Consider the following 19428-nt stretch of genomic DNA (forward strand, 5'->3'; position numbering starts at 1 on the left):
TCTGGATGCAGCTACACTGTCGAATTAATGCAGTTTGGCACTGCTTTAACAGCCATGGTTCAGTGCTATGGAATTATAGCTATTATAGTTTTACAAGCTCTTTAGCTTTCTCTGCCAGTGAGTGCTGATGCTTCAATGGACTACAAATGCTAGGATTCCATAGCATTCACTCATGTCATTTTAAATTGTGCAAAACTTCATTAATTCCACAGTGTGGATGCAATCTCTATGTCTGCATTGACGGTGTGGGATTGAGAGATAGAAAGAGGTGGCCTTGAAGCAGGGCTTTGGTAGAATGAGGAGAAGTACCATCACCTCGGTGAGCAAGCAAAATTGATAGTGCAGCACAAAATATGAAACTTTATTTGAAATGAGACTTTATTTATAGTCCGCCCTATCTCCCCGAAGGGATTCAGGGCAGCTTACAACAAAATACATAATGGCGAACATTCAAAACACACAATGGCAAATAACTCCAGTCTCCATGGGAAATATGATTCCAGACTTTGCATAAATCTGTGAAACTGCAGGTAATAGCAAACACTATTGAAATGAAGGACTTCTGGCCCATGAATATTGTAGGACTGAAGGACCTAGAAACATGCCCAGAGAGGTCATATTTTGTCTGATATGGATAAATTAACCCTCATGTACCAGTTCCACAGACAGACTGTACTGTACTGAGATTTCAGTCTCTGGTGCTCTGACTCTTCCTTGCAGGCATTGGTCGCTGGACTAACCCTCAATATATCCAGTTCATCACTATCCTTGAGGATGCCCACCGGTATGGCACACCGGAACACAAGGTAAGGGAGGCCACCTCCGACAGGCACCATTGTAATTGTCTCTTTAACCCAATGTCTGGCTTCTAATCTGAGCAAAGGTTTAAGAAAGGTAGTTTGTGGAAAGCTGTCTCTCCCAGAAACACCCAGGTCATGTGACCATGGGCCCAGCAACCTGGGGGATTCTTGGAATTTCAATTCAAAAAGTAACTTCTATGAGCTTTGTTGAAAGCCAATGACTCATAGTCATAGTTTATGCATGATGGTGACTGCCACTCAGAGGGATTTATTTTGCATGTATAAGTCTAGAAATCTTAATTTAAACATTGACCAATAAAACCATGGGTCAATGGGTCAATCTGGTCATGGGTCAACCATATCAGGAAAGGAACCATCCTGTCTCTGAGTAGACTGGCAAAAGTGTAGGCCATCCCAGGAGAACCTACATAAATCACCAAAGGAGCTCTGAGAGAGAATACAGGGGACCAGCACTTCCTTTAGGTTCTCCTGGGACTTTCTAAGACTTTCAGACAGGCCCTACACCCCAGGATACGATCCCAGGTTTTCTGTTTATCTCAGATTATCTGGCAGTGCAGACTCATATTATCCAGTTTAAAACAGAAAACCTGGGATCAGATCCTAGGTTATAGGGCCTGTCTGTAAGGGCCCTAAGATCTTGCCTTTTGTTAGTATACTTAGAGAAGGGGATGTTTCCATTTAAATGAGAGTTAATATTGCAGCTTTAGGAGGCCCATGATGTCACAGCAGGTTAAACCGCTGAGCTGCTGAACTTGGTGACCAAAAGATCGACAGTTCAAATACATGGAGTGAGTTGAGCTCCCACTGTTAGTCCCAGCTTCTGCCAGCCTAGCAGTTCAAAAACATGCAAATATGAGTAGATCAATAAGTATCACTCTGACGGGAAGGTAACGGCACTCCATGCAGTCATGCCAGCCAAATGACCTTGGAGGTGTCTACAGACAATGTCAGCTCTTCAGCTTAGAAATGGAGATGAGCACCAACCCCCAGAGTCAGACACGACTAGACTTAATGTCAAGTGGAAACCTTTACCTTTTAATATTGTATCTTAAATTTGGTTTTTAAAGGAACCATCCCCTTCCTTTGAGTAGAATGGAGAAAATATTGTGTGTGAACCTAAGCAGTTTATTTCTTGAACAGTCTGTATCTGAAAGCAGGGTTATGAGGCATACATGACCATACAGATGTTGTTGGACTGAAGAGCCAAACATCTTCAGTATTGAGTAATGGGTGTTGCAGTCTAACTTTGCCTGAGACTTTGAATCCCCAATTCAGAAAAAAAAGATGTTGGCATTGAAGTTTTTTATTTTCTCTCTTTTTGTGCTGTTTAGAAAAAACTTGCCAGCTACAACTTTGACTTCAGGAGTTGGCCTGTGGACTTCCGGTGGGATGCAGCTACAAGCCGGTGGGTAGGAAGCCAAAAATAATAGGAATCACTTGTCTTCTAAACTGTAGAGTTACTTCTTCTTACTCTGCCTGCCTTCCTCCATCCTTCCAGAATGAAGCCAGCTCTTTCTAGGAAGTTCTGGTGCCAGATTTGACTTTATTGTATTATGCTGAATTGATTTGAATATGCATAAAGGTCAGCCATTGTGCATATTCACCAGACATATTTAAGAATGCACATATGAATGGCACTAGTGGAGAATTTACATATTAACCAGTCAGTGTGCATAATTTTCAGATGACAGCTGTGAACATCAGAGAGCTATTTTTCCTCATTGCCAATTATTATGTATGGCTTTCACTGGAGTCATTGTACATTTGCTACCCTCTGGGTGTGGATTTCAGGCCATCCATCATGACTTTTTCTTATTCTCCACAACTCATTATTCACTGAATATTATCATGTTTTTTTGTTATCTCCAAGGACCATATACAGGTTGAGTATTCCTTATCTGAAATGATTAAGACTAAAAGTGGTTTGTATGTCAGATTTTTTTTTTTTTTGGAATACTTTCGTACAGTGGCACATTTTGCATGTCAGTAAAGTAATGCTCAGGATCCTGCAAGGTAGACTCCAGCAATACATGGAGAGAGAGTTGTCAGATGTACAAGCTGGGTTTAGAACAGGCAGAGGAACGAGAGACCAAATTGCCAATATCCACTGGATAATGAAGGAGAGTAAGGAGTTTTAAAAAATACCTATTTCTGTTTTATTGACTATGATAAAGCCTTTGACTGTGTGGATCATAATAAATTCTGGCAAGTTCTTGGTGGTATGGGCATACCAAATCACCTTGACTCTCTCCTGAGGAATCTGTATAAGGACCAAGTAGCAACAGGAAGAACTGACCATGGAACAACAGACTGGTTCAAGATTGGGAAAGGGTATGGCAGGGTTCTATACTCTCACCCAACCTATTCAACTTGTATGCAGAACACATCATGTGGCGTGCGGGGCTTGATGAATGCAAGACTGGGGTAAAAATAGCTGGAAGAAACATTAACAACCTTAGATATGCAGATGACACCACTTTGATGGCTGAAAGTGAGGAGGAGATGAGGAGCCTCCTAACTAAGGTGAAAAAAGGAAATGCAAAAACTTGATTGCAGTTAAACATCCAAAAAACCAAGATGATGGCAACCAGACTGATTGAGAACAGGCAAATAGAAGGAGAAAGCGTGGAGGCCATGACAGACTTTGTATTTCTAGGCGCGAAGATTACTTCAGACTCAGACTGCAGCTAGGAAATCAGAAGATATTTACTTCTTGGGAGGAGAGTAATGACCAATCTCGATAAAATAGTGAAGAGTAGAGACATCACACTGACAACGAAGATCCGCATAGTCAAAGCAATGGTATTCCCCATAGTCACCTACGGATGTGAGAGCTGGACCATAAGGAAGGCTGAGCGAAGGAAGAGAGACGCTTTTGAACTGTGATGCTGGAGGAAAATTCTAAAAGTGCTTTGGACCACAAGAAGGTCAAACCAGTCCACACTTCAGAATATAAAGCCCGACTGCTCAGTCGGATATTAGAGTCAAAGATGAGTACTTTGGCCACATAATGAGAAGACAGGAAAGCTTGGAGAAGACAATGTTGATGGGGAAAATGGAAGGAAAAAAGAAGGGTGCCAACCAAGGACAGGATGGATGGATGTTATCCTAGAAGTGACTGGCTTGACCTTGAAGGAGCTGGGGGTGGCCATGGCTCACTGGGAACTCTGGCATGGGCTGGTCCATGAGGTCCCAAAGAGTTGTTAGTGACTGAATGAATATACAACAACAACACATATACCCCTAGAGAGAGAAACACAAAATCTTGGAATAGCAAGGTCCTGCTTCTTGCCCAAACCTTCAAGTACTCTGAGAATTGGACATCCAATCTCTGTTTAAAAACCTTCAATGAAGGAGAGTCCATCACCTTCCAGCAGAGTTTATTCTATTGTTGAACAACTTTTACACTCATGAGTCTTTTCCTATTTCCTTCTATGATAATTTGCAGCCATTGGTCCTAACCTTTGAAACACCAAGCAGGTGTTTCAAGGTGACGATCATACCGCTTGTCCTTTAAGTGTGATGGTTTTGAATAGTCTCCTGGTCTCTAATCCCTTCAGGTCAGATTCTCGCAATGTCTCCCTGCTGCGGCCAGAGCCAAAGCACCGAAGTGCCATCAATGGCCTCCTGCATAACATCAAGAAGCTACCCTGCCAAATTGCCAGGTACCCTTTTTCTTGCCTATGCTTTATGTTTCGTTTTGTGATGAGGGGAAAAGTGAGCTTCTTCTATGGAGATGGGAGACAATATGGGGAGCATGGCTCTTTAGATTTTGGAATATAGCTCCCATGAGCCCTAGCTCATACAACCACTGGAGGATTATTTATTATTTATTTATTTACTTTGTTTATATACCGCTGTATCTCAAGCCCGAAGGTGACTCACAGCGGTTCACAAACAGTAAAAACAGTAGAAACAGCAGTGGTTCCATACAACATATAACAATTGACTTAACACATTATCCATAAATTACCAATAAGCAATTACAATGCACAATTATTACAAAAAACAACCGTACCCAATCTTCTCATCATCCAAGCGTAGTCCAGGTTCGTCGTCCATTGTTCCATTCCTATGTTCCATTCCTATTGTGGAATTTGTAACCAAACAAAACCTGGAGGTTCACATTTTCCCTGCTATAAGGAGTGGTTTAAGTATAAGCCAAGTTTTCTGGCCCTTTTTTATGCTGAAAAAGCCCCCCTAAGCTTATACTCTAGTCAAAGTTATTAGTTATTTTACTCTGGTGCTGTTGTTGTTATTGTTGTTACATTTCCGTGATTTTACTCTATTATTATTATTATTATTATTATTATTATTATTACATATATTATTTATCATTATTATTATTACATTTCCATTATTTTACTCTATTATCATTATTTTTATTGCATTTATTATTCTCACAGAGGTCAAGATCTTCTGGGAAGGCCCTGCTGTTGGTCCCACCACCATTGCTGGAGTGATTAGTGGGGAAGGGAGGTGGTGGGATGTTACCATGGTCGTGCACCATTGGCTGCCAAGCTTTCAAAAGCTATTTTGGGAGGGATTTCATATTCCAGAATTCCAGAGTCGGAATCTAGAGATCATATTCATTGTGGGATTCTGGGAGTTCTCCAAGTGAGTGCCAAACTCTGGTTGGACTATTAGGAATAAAAGTTAAGCACTAAAAGACTTTGTTCTTTCTCAAAATCTGATGTGGTAATTGCCCAACAGATAAAGAAGCTGAATATGGAAGAGGAAAGATACTGGATTGTTTTCCTACAGGCAATTTGGAAATGATGGGACACAATAATTGCTGACTGTCCAGTATCCAATACAGTAGCAAGGAAAATCTCAGCCATTTATTGATTAGACATAGCCCTGAAACAAGCTTTGGCAAGGGAGGATCATTGCAGAGAGATTGTTGCCATTGCACTGCAGCGAAAACTTGGGAGATTCCCGAGTCATAAAATGCATTTGATGATCTTTGGCCAGTCATTATCTCTTGGCCTGACCTACGTCGCAGGATTGCTGTGAAGATAAAGTAGGGAAGAGAAGAGTAATGTATATTTCCTTGAGTTCACAGAATGGGTTGTAAGTGGAAATGAGAAATGATTGCTTCCTGACAAATTTGGTCATATTTGACAGAAAGTGTAGAGCAGGCATCAGCAAACTTCAGCTCTCCAGGTGTTTTGGACTACAATTCCTAACGGCCAGTAGCCAGTTGAAGTTCAAACACCAGAAGGGACGACGTTTTCCCATGCCTAGTCTAGAGAGCCGCAGGCTGTAGTGGTTTAAGTGCTTTACTAAGTCTCTGGAGACCTGGGTTCAAATCTCCACTTAGCTATGGAAATCCACTGAGTGATTTTGGGCAAGTCACACACTCAAAAGAAAGCAGAGGCAACCACTCCCAGACAAATCTTGCCATGTAAACCTCATAGTAGGGTCACCATAAGTCAGAAATAAGTCAAAGGTACACAACAACAATAACTCATCAGAAAATCTGTGAAATGCCGGGCTAGCAGTGGATTTATTGCACAGAATTTGGTGTGAATGAGAGAAAGAGTTATGTCTAATCTGGATTGTTAAAGAGAATGACTGCTCAAGATTGTTGCACCTAAAAAAGAAAGGTTCTTGGTTGGCTGAGTAGCTGGAAAGGCACTAGAACAGGCATGGGGAAACTTGCCCTCTCCAGGTGTTTTGGACTTCAACTCCCACAATTCCTAACAGCCAGCACTAGAACCATAAGTTGGGAGGGACCCCAAGGACCATCCAATGCAACCCCAGTCTGTCATGCAGGAATAGACAATCAAAGTCCTTCCAATATATGACCATCCTGCCTCTTTTTAAAAAAAAATCTCCAGAGAAGGAAATTCTACTACATTCTGAGGTAGTGTATTACACTTTCAAACAGTTTTTACTGTCAGGAAGTTCTTCTTAATGTTTAGGTTGAATCTCTTTTCCTGCAATTTGAATCCATTGCTCCATGTCTTCAGCTCTAGAGCAGCAGAAAAACACAACAGAAACAACAACAACAAAATTTTATTTATACACTGTCCTATCTCCCCGAAGGGACTCAGGGTGATGAACCACAAATTCAGCAAACATTCAATGCCATACAACAAACATAAGCAAATACCGATTGAGTCGCCGATTGGCTGAGAAAGGCGATATACAAATACAATAAGTAAGCTCTAGAGCAGCTCTAGAGCAGCAGAAAAACACAACAGAAACAACAACAACAAAATTTTATTTATACACTGTCCTATCTCCCCGAAGGGACTCAGGGTGATGAACCACAAATTCAGCAAACATTCAATGCCATACAACAAACATAAGCAAATACCGATTGAGTCGCCGATTGGCTGAGAAAGGCGATATGCAAATACAGTAAGTAAGTAAGTAAGTAAGTAAATAAATAATACCCATCTCACCCAAATCTCAAAACAAATACTCATTTATTCCAAAAGTAGCAATAATTAAAACAGATGATAGCATATAAAATGTAAAATTCCATAATAACAATTGAAAAACAACAAAATCAGATGGGCAGAGTGAGATTTAAAACTTGTGAGACAATGTGAGAAGTAATGAAATTTGGAAAGCTAGGGATAGTATTGTGGTTTCCTCATTGATTTTGGTAGGAAAAAAATATTTATTCCTCTGTTCATGGCTGGGTATAAGACTCATGCAACTTCTGATTAACTGGATTTCCACTTCTGTTTGAATAGTCTATTGTGTAGTGCTAGGTAGGATAATGACATATTGCCAAACCTTTTATTTTCCTTTCTTGGCAGCTTCATTGTGGCTCACACTTTTGGACGACGTATGCTTTACCCAGGCTCTGTATATCTTCTGCAGAAGGCTCTGATGCCCATGTTGCTTCAAGGGCAGGCCCGACTAGTCGAGGAGGTGAGTAAATGCCAGCCAAAAAGGCCACAGTCTTGGCTTCCAGGCTTCATTCTAACTTCTAGAGCAGTGGTTCCCAACCTGTGGTCCATGGACCACCAGTGCTCTGCAAGAATGAAAATATGGTCCATGGTCTCACCATTACTACACCGTTGCCTTGAAACCACGTGACAACAAGAGCAACTGGTCTTGCTAAACCCTCTTATAGTGCTAAGGCTTCCGGGATGGGAGAGGGACTAACTACCAACAAAGATTACTACTACCACATCAGCTCTAGATTATTAAATATGGTTTCCTGTGGGTGAGCAGATGGCGAATACTGGATGGCATAGGTTCTGTATCAGAAACTAGAGCTGATGTGGTCTATCCAGTGCAGTTTTCTGAATCAGAACCCCAAATAATCAGACCGAATCTAAAATTGACCAAAAACTGATTCATAACCCTTTTGGTTCTAATGTTGGAGAGTGGTCCCTGGTTTTAAAAAAAAAAGTTGGGAACTGCTGTTCTAGAGCAATAATGCAGGAGAAAGATATAATGTATTTTTTCTTAGCTTGCCATTGAACGTGGCATTTCTTCTTGCAGTGCAATGGGAAAAGAGCAAAGCTGCAGGCTTGTGACGGCAATGAAATTGACACTATGTTCATGGACCGGAGAGGTACATCAGAACCGCACGGCCAGAAACTGGTGAGTTGACCTAACAGTAGGACTGAGGTATCTCTACTTCTGGGGCTACTCCCTTTATTTGGTGGTCTGTCAGCTTTTCCATGGTGTTTTCCCTTCTGAAACTGATGAAATGCCTCTCCTAAGACTTCTGCCACTAAGAACTTAATTATATACCAGCATAGTATGTAGCGGTTTGGGCTCCAGATTAAGATTAAGGTATGAAACTGTGCTCAGTCACAGAAACCCACTAGCAACACGCACATTCTTAGCCTAAGAGGAAGGCAGTCACCAACTTCTCCTGAACAAATCTTACTAAGAAACCTCTGTGATCACCTCTGTCATTGGGGCGCCTGGCAGTCAAGCTAAAATATATCAGTATCTCTGCTCCCATCTGTTTAACTGACTCTGCCTACCTCCAGCTCCTTAGAACTTCTCAAACATTGAAGCTGGTTCTTGTACTGAAACTTGGTGCCCTCTAGATCTTTGGAATTTTACTGCCCATAAACCCCAGTCGCCATGGCCAGCAACCAAAGATGATGCTACGTTGCTATCCTAAATGTCTGGGGAGCACTGAATTTCTCTATACACAAAACCAGCACCATCCATTCCTCCACTTTCAAGTTATCATATATACTTGAGTGTAAGCTGAGTTTTTTAACCCTATTTTAGGCTGAAAAAGCTCCCCACGGCTTATACTCGAGTCAAAGTTATGTATTAACTTTGGGCTGCATTTAAAAACTTGCACTTTAAGATCTAGCCCATTGGTGTGGCTGGAACACCACCACCATCTGTATTGCTGCTATCCATGTGGTTCCCCATCCCCATTTATGTACTGTCCCTGTTACTTCTGTGTAGCGGAGGGGGCAAAAAAAGGAGGTGGGTTGGAGCCTGCGAACGAAAATGGGATAGGGAGGGAGGGGGAGGGGGAGAGAGGATGTTGGCAAGAACCAAAAAATCTAACAACGAGCAAAGTAGAAAGCAATTTCTTGACTATGGATGGCGGCATGGAGGGGGGGAGGTCTTCCACTAGCCGAGGGGCCCCCATAGAGGTCGTGGTGGGAAGGAGGAGATGCGGAAAAAGGAGACCTCAAATTCGGCCTAATTCGGAATGCTTATCCATATTAACAACCCCCAATCGGTCTCCTAAGGTAAATTGGTGTAACCAGGTGAGCGGACCCTCCGGCTTGAAGGTGGTGTTGTTGAACGCCAGATCTGTCAACGGAAAAACGACCTGGATCCAGGATTTAATCCTGGAGGAGCGGGCAGATCTGGCGTGCATCACGGAGACCTGGTTGGATGAAGCTGGGGGCGTAAATCTCTCCCAGCTTTGCCCTCCAGGTTTCTCCGTGCAACACCAACCAAGAGCCGGAGGACGGGGAGGCGGGGTCGCAGTGGTCTATAGAGATTCCATCCATCTGACCAGGAGCCCCATCCCGCAGACCACAAATTTTGAATGCGTCCACCTGAGGGTGGGTGACCGGGACAGAATAGGGATTCTGCTAGTGTACCGTCCACCTCGCTGCACTACAGTCTCCCTACCTGAGCTAGCGGGGGTGGTCTCGAGCCTGGCGGTGGAGTCCCAACAGCTCCTTGTGCTGGGGGACTTCAATATCCATGCCGAGGCAACCCTCACAGGAGCGGCTCAGGACTTCATGTCCGCCATGGCAACCATGGGGCTGTCCCAACGGATAACTGGCCCCACCCACTGTGCTGGACACACATTGGACTTGGTCTTCTGCCAGGGATGGGAGCAGGGTGGCGGTGTGGAGGAGCTGTCTATCTCTCCGTTGCCATGGACCGACCACTTCTTGATCAGATTTAGGCTCACTGCGCCCCCTAACCTCTGCAGAGGTGGAGGACCCATTAAGAAGGTCCGCCCCAGGAGGCTTATGGATCCGAATGGATTCCTGACGGCTCTTGGGGATTTTCCCGCCACCTCGGTAGGTGACCATGTCGAGGCCTTGGTCGCTCTCTGGATGGGGAGATGACCAGGGCAATTGACAGGATCGCTCCGGAACGTCCCCTCTCGAGTAACCGAGCTAAACCAGCCCCTTGGTTCACTGAGGAGCTGGCAGCGACGAAGCGAAGGAAGAGGGTACTAGAGAGCGTGTGGCGCTCGGACCCAAGCGAGCCAAATCGAACACGGTTTGTGTCCTTTCTAAGGGCATATGCCGCGGCAATAAAAGCCGCAAAGAAAACTTTCTTTGCGGCTACTATTGCGTCTGCAAAGAACCGTCCGGCGGAGCTGTTTCGGATTGTCAGAGGTCTTTTAACTCCCCCTACCTCAGGTGGGAGCCCTGACAATTCGGTCACGCTCTGTGAAGCATTTGCTCGGTTCTTTGCAGACAAAGTCGCTTTGATCCGCTCTGAGCTGGACGCCACATTAAGTGCAGTCTCTGTGGATGTGACACAAGCACCTGCTTGTCCTATTTTGTTGGATTCTTTTCAGTTTGTGAAGCCCGAGGATGTGGACAAGATACTTGGAGGAATGAGGCCCACCACGTCCATCCTAGACCCCTGCCCATCCTGGCTTCTGAAGGAGGCCAGAGGGGGATTGGCCGAGTGGGTAACGGTGGTGGTGAATGCCTCCCTTCGGGAAGGCAAGATTCCAGCGAGCCTAAAACAGGCTATTATAAAGCCACTGTTGAAGAAGCCATCACTGGACCCCACCAAATTCGAAAACTTTCGGCCTGTTTCCAATCTTCCCTACTTGGGCAAAGTCATGGAAAGCGTGGTGGCCTCACAACTCCAGGTATTCTTGAGAGACACGGATTATCTGGATCCGGCACAGTCTGGTTTCAGACCGGGACATGGTACCGAGACAGTCTTGGTCGCCTTAGTCGATGATCTGCGCCGGGAGCTAGACAGGGGGAGTGTGTCCCTGTTGGTGCTCCTGGACCTCTCAGCGGCCTTCGATGCCGTCGACCACGGTATTCTTCTGGGGCGCCTTGCAGAGATGGGTCTCGGGGGCACTGCTTTGCAGTGGCTCCGGTCATTTCTGGAGGGTTGTACCCAGAAGGTGTTATTGGGGGACTCCTGTTCAACACCACAGCCTTTGACCTGTGGGGTTCCTCAGGGCTCCATCCTGTCCCCCATGCTGTTTAACATCTACATGAAGCCGCTGGGTGAGATCATCCGGAGTTTCGGGGTGCGGTGTCATCTGTACGCAGATGATGTCCAACTCTGTCACTCCTTCCCACCTGCTACTAAGGAGGCCGTCGAAGTCCTGAACCGGTGCCTGGCCGCTGTAATGGTCTGGATGAGGGCGAACAAACTGAAATTAAATCCAGACAAGACAGAGGTACTCCTGGTCAGTCGCAAGGCCGAACAGGGTATAGGGTTACAGCCTGTGCTGGACGGGGTCGCACTCCCCTTGAAGGCTCAGGTTCGCAGCTTGGGTGTGACCCTGGACTCGTCGCTGAGCCTGGATCCCCAGGTTTCAGCGGTGACCAGGGGAGCATTTGCACAGCTCAGGCTCGTGCGCCAGCTGCGCCCGTATCTTGGGAAGTCTGACTTGGCCACGGTGGTACACGCTTTGGTCACATCCCGCCTCGACTACTGCAACGCTCTCTACGTGGGGCTGCCCTTGAAAACGGCCCGGAAGCTCCAGCTAGTCCAGCGCGCGGCAGCCATGTTGTTAACAGGAGCAGGGCGTAGGGAGCACACAACGCCCCTGCTGTCCCAGCTCCACTGGCTGCCGATTTGCTACCGGGCCCAATTTAAGGTGCTGGTACTATCCTACAAAGCCCTAAACGGTTCCGGCCCAAAATACCTTGCAGACCGCATCTTGGCCTACGAGCCCACGAGGACCTTGAGATCATCCGGGGAGGCCCTTCTCTCGATCCCGTCTGCCTCACAGGCACGCCTGGCGGGGACGAGAGAGCGGGCCTTCTCGGTGGTGGCCCCCCGGCTGTGGAACGCCCTCCCTGCTGAAGTTAGACAGGCGCCCTCCCTTATGGCCTTTCGTAAGAGCCTGAAAACATGGCTCTTCGAGTTGGCCTTTAACTGAGTGCTATATCTTGGCAATGATGACCGGAATGGACCACGACTATGAGACTGACTATGACCCATGATATGACGAAGCGGATTTTTAGTATAAGTATATGTCAAGTAGTAGTAGCATGTTATGTATTGTTCTGATTACTGTAAATTGTCTTTTCTATGTTGTTGTTCACCGCCACGAGTCGCCCCCTGGGCTGAGAGTGGCGGTAAATAAGTGCAAGTAATAAATAAATAAATAAATAAATAAATAAATAAATATTATTTTACTCTGTTATTATTATTATTATTATTATTACATATATTATTTTGTTCTATTTATTATTATTTACATTTACTATTTTTCTCTATTGTTATTATTATATTTATTATTTTACTATATTATTGTTATTACATCTATTATTTTACACTATTATTATTTCAGTTATTTTTACTTCATTTATTATTATAATTACATCTATAATTTTACTCTATTATTATTTTATTACATTTATTATTTTATTATTGGAAGGATACGTAAGCACATTTACATTGAAGAAGGTTAGAATAATGGCTTAATCAGAGTCAGACAATCTTATCTTAAATTATAGTTTTATGTAAATATTCAAAAACATCGAACCTATTGATGCCTCAATTAATGTAATTTTATTGGCATCTATTTTTGTTTTGAAATGTACCAGTAGCTGCTGCATTTCCCATCCTAGGTACCTCAACTTATATTTGGAAACAATGTTTTTAAATGATTTTACTGTAAGTTGTAGTTTTTATGGTATTTATGTTGTTAAGATCCTCTGATGCTCATGTGAGGCCGCGCTGAGTCCCCCTTGTGGGGAGAAGGGCGGGATAGAAATATATGGAATAAATAAATAAATAAATAATAGGCTTATACTTGAGAATATTCATACTCACTCTTCTACGTGAAATTTCTGATCACCTGAGGCTTCCAACAATTTGATTGAGTACAGGACTGCTTTTCATAGAAGTAGACCATTCTCCCGAATTTACTGAAACCACCCCCGATATCATCAGTCTCTTGAGTTTCTTCAAGGAAACCTCTGGCATGCCTTACTCTGCTTCCAGAATGAAACTCAAGATAGTTTGTCTGAGGCAGATCAAGTTAACCTAGATTTAAATCTTCCGAAGCTCAATGGACAACCCGAGACTGAACTTGCTTTGCTTTTATTAAAATATTTATAAATTACCTTTCTCTGACCCTGATAGTACCTAGATGAGCATAAGGAGAACACTGGATAATCCCCAGGTGCATTTCTCTGCTCTCCTTGGGAGAATGTGTGGTGCAGTCACTTGATAATAGAGAAGTGGAAGGAGTGTTGCTTAGCTACAAGCTCAATGTCCTCTCCATACAGTGAAAAAAAAGATACCATATGATGATTGCTGGGTGTGTGCCCATGTGTGTATCCTAAAATTTAGAAATAAACCAAAGAAGATTGCATGAACTCTGATTTGTTACGCAGTCAGGTTACTGCTGGCTTTTGATGTGATCACTTTACTGAGTTTGTTTCTCTAGGTCATCTGCTGTGAAGGAAATGCAGGTTTCTATGAAGTTGGCTGCTTGACTACCCCCTTAGATGGTATGAGACATCTCCTTGTTTCAATTTCTATGTTTTCCCCCAGTAATTGAAAATATCACTGGTACATCTCATTGTACTATTTTCTTGGTGATAACGTTTCTTTGGATTAATCCATTCTACTTATGGCATGTTGGTTTGCTACTATTTCTTGTTGTTATTTGCCATCAAATTGACCTCAGGATAGCCTTAGGAATGAAAAACCACCAAGATTCTGGCCATCAATTCAGCTAAGGCCTTACATCTGTAGTGCAGGTTTTCTCTTTTCCTACTAGCTTTCATTTTATTATCCAGTAAGTCGCCTGATCTCACAATACGTCCAAAGTACATCAGCCTCAGTTGAGTCATCTTCTCTTCTAGAGTTCAAGATTGATCTGCTATTTTTTGAACCAAAAACAAGGATTTCCAAAAAGTGAAAATGTGAAAGCCGTCTAAACCAGGAGTTTTCAAAAACCAAGCATTTTCAAAAGGTGAAAATTTGAAAGCTGTGAGGATTTAAAAATGATGAAAATGAAAACACTATGATTTAAACAGGATTTTCAACAAGGGCTCCAGGGAGGTTTCCCTGCCGTTTGTGTCTTATGACATATCTGGAAATCACTCACTAAACAGATAGATAGATAGATAGATAGATAGATAGATAGATAGATAGATATAAATATCAGCTGGGATATGAAGTACTTGATCATATTTATTTATCGTATCAGAAGCAAACGAAGGGTACAGTTGTACTGTATTTAAAAAACACAAAGTTTTAAAAGCTTGACATTATACTAAATGTCTTTTGAGCAGTAGCTGGCCACTTGGAGTGCCTCTGGTGTTGCTGTAAGAAGGTCCTCCACTGTACATGCCGTAGGGCTCAGATTGCATTGTAGTAAGTGGTTTCTGGTTTGCTCTTCTCCACACTCGCATGTTGTAGACTCCACTTTGTGGCCCCATTTTTTAAGGTTGGCTCTGCATCTCGTGGGACATGAGAGAAGCCTCCCCGCAGGATTGCAACACATCCAGGCATCCTCTGGACAACATCTTTGTAGACAGCTGATTCTCTCATTAATGTGTCCCACTACCAAGCTATGTCCTGTGATGAGGCCCAATAATAGTCACCACTACTATTTTTTCTGGTGTGTGAGTTATTCTCCCTTTCCCTCCTACTTGGCTACAAACTAATCTTCCATCTGGCTGCCTCTCTTTGATCTAAGATGAACAAGCGTTCTTTTTTAATTACCTTTGGAGGCAGTACTGCAAGAACAAGTCATTCCCTTTGCAGCCAGAGAGGACTGTGTTGTTGTTTATTCGTTCAGTCGCTTCCGACTCTTTGTGACCTCATGGACCAGCCCACGCCAGAGCTCCCTGGCGGCGTCACCACCAACTCCTTCAAGTTCAAGCCTTGAATACCATCCAGACATCTTGCCTTTGGTTGGTCCCTCTTTCTTTGGTTGGTCCCTCTTTTTCCCTTGGGCTTGTAAAGTCAGAGCACCCATTTTTTTAAACAAAAATGTACATGTTTCTTGATCTGCTGTCTTTCCCTGTCCAGCTTCTCTAAGCTTTGTTGCAGCCCAAATCTACACCAGGCATGGGCAAACTTTGGCCCTCCAGGTGTTTTGGATTTCAGCTCCCACAATTCCTAACAGGTGCTGTTAGGAATTGTGAGAGTTGCTGTCCATAATATTATTTTATTTATTTACAGTATTTGTATACCGCTTTTCTCACCCCGAGGGGGACTCAAAGTGGTTTACACATAAGTAATGGCAAAATTCAATGCCAGTACAAACAATTACACTACAATTAGACATAAATCATATTAAAAAATACATCCATGAGCAATAAAACAATCATTAAAACAATAAAACAGTCTTCCGTCGAATCGCCATTCCAGTCATTGTCTTTCCAAAATGCTGCATACATTCAACATTTTGGAAAGGCCGAAGGCCTGGTCCCAAAACCATGATTTTAAATTTTTTTCTAAAAGCCAGGAGGGAGAGAGCGGTAATTACCTCATTCGGGAGTGTGTTTAATAGGCAGGGGGCCACAGCTGAGAAGGCCCTGTCTCTCGTCCCCGCCAGGCGCATCTGTGCTGTTGACGGGAGCGAGAGTAGGGCCTCCCCGGATGATCTTAGATTACGAGGTGGGACGTAGGGATGGATGCTTTCGGACAAGTAAGCTGGGCCAGAACCGTAACCATTTTTTATTTCTATCACAACTGAGTGAAATGGTGGAAAGGGGATCCAGTCAGCTAGATCATTCCACCATATTCCCCTGTCCCTTCTCTTCCAACCCTTTTTTCTCTCTTCTCTCTTGCAGCCGGATATTCTGTGCTAGGATGGAATCACCCTGGGTTTGCAGGCAGCACAGTGAGTTTATACAAAGAGTCTAAATCATATCAGTTTGGGGACATCTGGTAGAAGTCATGAAGGAGAGCCTATTTATTTATTTATTTATTTATTTATTTCGGTTTCTTCTACCTTGCCCTTCTCACCCCGAAGGGGACTCAGGGCGGCTTACAAAAGTACAATTTGATGCCAGCATCACATAAAAGTAGTAAAACAAAATAACAGCAATTAAACAGTTGAACAGTTAAACAACAATTCCTGCATTACAACCCTAAAACCAATAAAACAATACAAACCCAATTACTCCTCATAGACGGTCAGCGTTCACTATCTCATACTCCAAATTCCAATTCCACATTGTCAGTCCTGTCAGTCCTAGTCGTTTGATTGTCCTTATCTAGTTGTCAGATTGCCCAAAGGCCTGGTCCCACAACCACGTCTTTACTTTCCTCCTGAAGGAGAGGAGGGATGTTGATGCCCTAATTTCTACCGGGAGTGAGTTCCACAGGTGAGGGGCCACCACCGAGAAGGCCCTGCTCCTCGTCCCCACCAACCTCACTTGTGATAGCGGTGGGGTCGAGAGCAGGGCCTTCCCAGATGATCTCAGATTCCGGGGTGGGACGTAGAGGGAGATACGTTTGGACAGATACACTGGACCGGAACCATACAGGGCAGGTTGTCTCTCAGCAGGCAGGTTGTCTCTCAGCAGAGGTGATGGAATTGCTCTGCTTACTCATTACCCACTGCTGCCTTGTAATCTCATGGAATGGCTAGTGACTAAGTGACATAGAACCTATTGCCATTTCTTTCCCATTGCTGAGGATGGTTCACTTATCCGTATGTCCGAAATGATTTCACATGAGGGTGACCATATGTTAAAAAAATCATACAAAGTACAGTCTAATTCCCTCATCTTCTCCTGTTCTTTTTTAATGCACCAACCACTTTCTGCTTCCTGCCGCAGGGAGTTCCACTGCCACAGAATGAAGCCAATGCCATGGATGTAGTGATGCAGTATGCCATCCACCAACTGGGCTTCCTTCCTGAGAACATTATCGTCTATGCCTGGTCCATCGGGGGCTTTACAGGTACCAAACAAGGCTGCAGTATCAAATGATGTCAGTGGGGTATGGTCGTTTCAAATGGAGGGCTGGGATTTGGAGATCCAGGCTGAATTTTCCACTAATCCATGAAACTGATTAGGTGACCCTAGAACAGTGTTTCTCGACTAGGGGCTCGGGACCCCTGGGGGGGTTGTGAGGGGGTTTCAGAGGAGTCTCCAAAGACCACCAGAAAACATATTTCTTATGGGCTTAGGAACCCCTTTAGCAGAGAAGCCTGAAGATCTCTCCACCTGTCCTTCTCTTCCTTTTTGGATGTCTCCACATGTTTCCACATGGAAACAGTCACAGACCAACGTTGAATCCTCCCACCAAAAGCCCTCCTCCGCTGTTTTTCTCCCACCCTGGACATTCCACAGATATATATGCACTCCGCTTACCTCACCTCCAACACACCTCTGAAGATCCCAGCCACAGTTGCAGGTGAAATGTCAGGAGAGAATGCTACCGGAGCATGGCAATACAGCCCAAAAAACCCACAGCAACCCATTAGTATAGGTTGATTGTATTTTGTCTTGGGGGGCGGGGGGGGGGGGGGTAGGCCTACCCTATACGCGTTGAATTATATAAACTTCCTGTGTTGACAAAGTTTTTTTTAAAGGGATAGGAACTATATGACAGTTGAGAAGGGTCAGGTGATTGACAGCTTTCGGATTTCTAGATGACCCTTTCCCATGAAACTCATCAAAGTTGCTCACAATAACTTCTCCTTTGTCTTGGTTTTCTTTTTCCTCTCTGCAGCCACTTGGGCAGCCATGTCATACCCAGACATCAGTGCCCTTATCCTGGATGCCTCCTTCGATGACCTCGTTCCTCTTGCCCTCAAGGTCATGCCGGAAAGCTGGAGTAAGGGGAAAGGAAAAATGTGTATCTCTTTAATAGTCAACTGGTTTTATGCATTCTTTTAAAAAATGTATTTATTTAGAGAATTTTTACCCTCCTCTTCAGCCACAAAGGCACTTAGAGCGGCTTACAAATATTAATTTGCCCCCAAGCTTACAGTCTGCATAAGATAAATAAGTTGTAATACTTATTTAAATAATTTTTTACTAAAATAAATAATGAACATATTTTAAAATGCATTGCATCTTATGGAATGATCCAAACCATGAAAAAGTTAATAATTTATCAATTGTTTGAAATATTCAAACTAATTCTGAGTCACAGTATAAATAATTGCAATAACAGACACTTGAGGAGATTGACGTGTATCCATTGAAAGATTTAAAACAGAAACTTTGTGTTGCAGTAACTGTCCATTCACTTCTGCGGAGGTTAGTGGTGCAGGACCCATAACAGTGGGGAAACTACATATAAAAACAGTATTTATTTACCTGAGAGAACACCTCTCTAGAAATCTCTAAATCCTTCAGCATGACAGTGGGGTCAGCTTCTTTACTGTTGTGTTATTATGGTGATGATGGGGCTGCATGTCCCTGACACCCCTTGTTATCCCAGAGTTCATTCCATGGTCTGCTTCAGCCAGACAAGAACACCAAACAGCAGATCCCAGCAGTTTTAGCTGCAGTGGAAAGGTGTTTGGTGTTGAAGAACCAGAAAGCCAATACAGCAATAAGGCAATTGAGTAAAAATGTCAACAATTCTCTATGGAAATTGCAAGGCATCCTTTACTTTTGACTGTTAGGAATTGTGGGAGTTGAAGTCCAAAACACAGGGAGGGCCGAAGTTTGCCCATGCCTGCCTTACGGCATCATAGCTACGTCATTAGTAGATGGCTTTTCTTAGTACATGTGTACCAATCAGGTCACATAGGCACATCCTGTGATCCTTTAATTATTTTCTTCTCGCTACCACATTACCTCTCCACCCTTGTGTATCATGTAAATAAGGTCTCTCTTACAAAAGTTCACAAACTTTCAGTGAATGTTGGTTTAAGGCAGATTATTCATGTTGGCTTCCACTGTCTAAAAACTCTACCATAATCACCTACTTGGTACAGCAGTGACCTTCCAAATTGGCCCTATATCTCAGGATTTGATCCCAGGTTTCCTGATTT

The 19428-nt window shown here is 43.6% G+C and overlaps 1 protein-coding gene across 2 annotated transcripts in view; it reads left to right on the forward strand.

The window, feature by feature from the left end:
- Positions 1 to 19428, forward strand: part of ABHD16A (abhydrolase domain containing 16A, phospholipase) — a 45072-nt gene that overhangs the window by 17632 nt on the left and 8012 nt on the right. For both annotated transcript variants that reach the window (XM_067463329.1, XM_067463330.1), the window contains 9 exons: positions 721 to 806; positions 2153 to 2226; positions 4382 to 4486; positions 7598 to 7712; positions 8292 to 8393; positions 13900 to 13963; positions 16262 to 16311; positions 17255 to 17378; positions 18153 to 18257. In XM_067463329.1, the coding sequence (XP_067319430.1) occupies positions 721 to 806; positions 2153 to 2226; positions 4382 to 4486; positions 7598 to 7712; positions 8292 to 8393; positions 13900 to 13963; positions 16262 to 16311; positions 17255 to 17378; positions 18153 to 18257 (825 nt within the window). The remainder of the gene's footprint in view (positions 1 to 720; positions 807 to 2152; positions 2227 to 4381; positions 4487 to 7597; positions 7713 to 8291; positions 8394 to 13899; positions 13964 to 16261; positions 16312 to 17254; positions 17379 to 18152; positions 18258 to 19428) is intronic.

Source organism: Anolis sagrei, chromosome 2 (assembly GCF_037176765.1).
Source record: "Anolis sagrei isolate rAnoSag1 chromosome 2, rAnoSag1.mat, whole genome shotgun sequence".
Taxonomy (NCBI): domain Eukaryota; kingdom Metazoa; phylum Chordata; class Lepidosauria; order Squamata; family Dactyloidae; genus Anolis; species Anolis sagrei.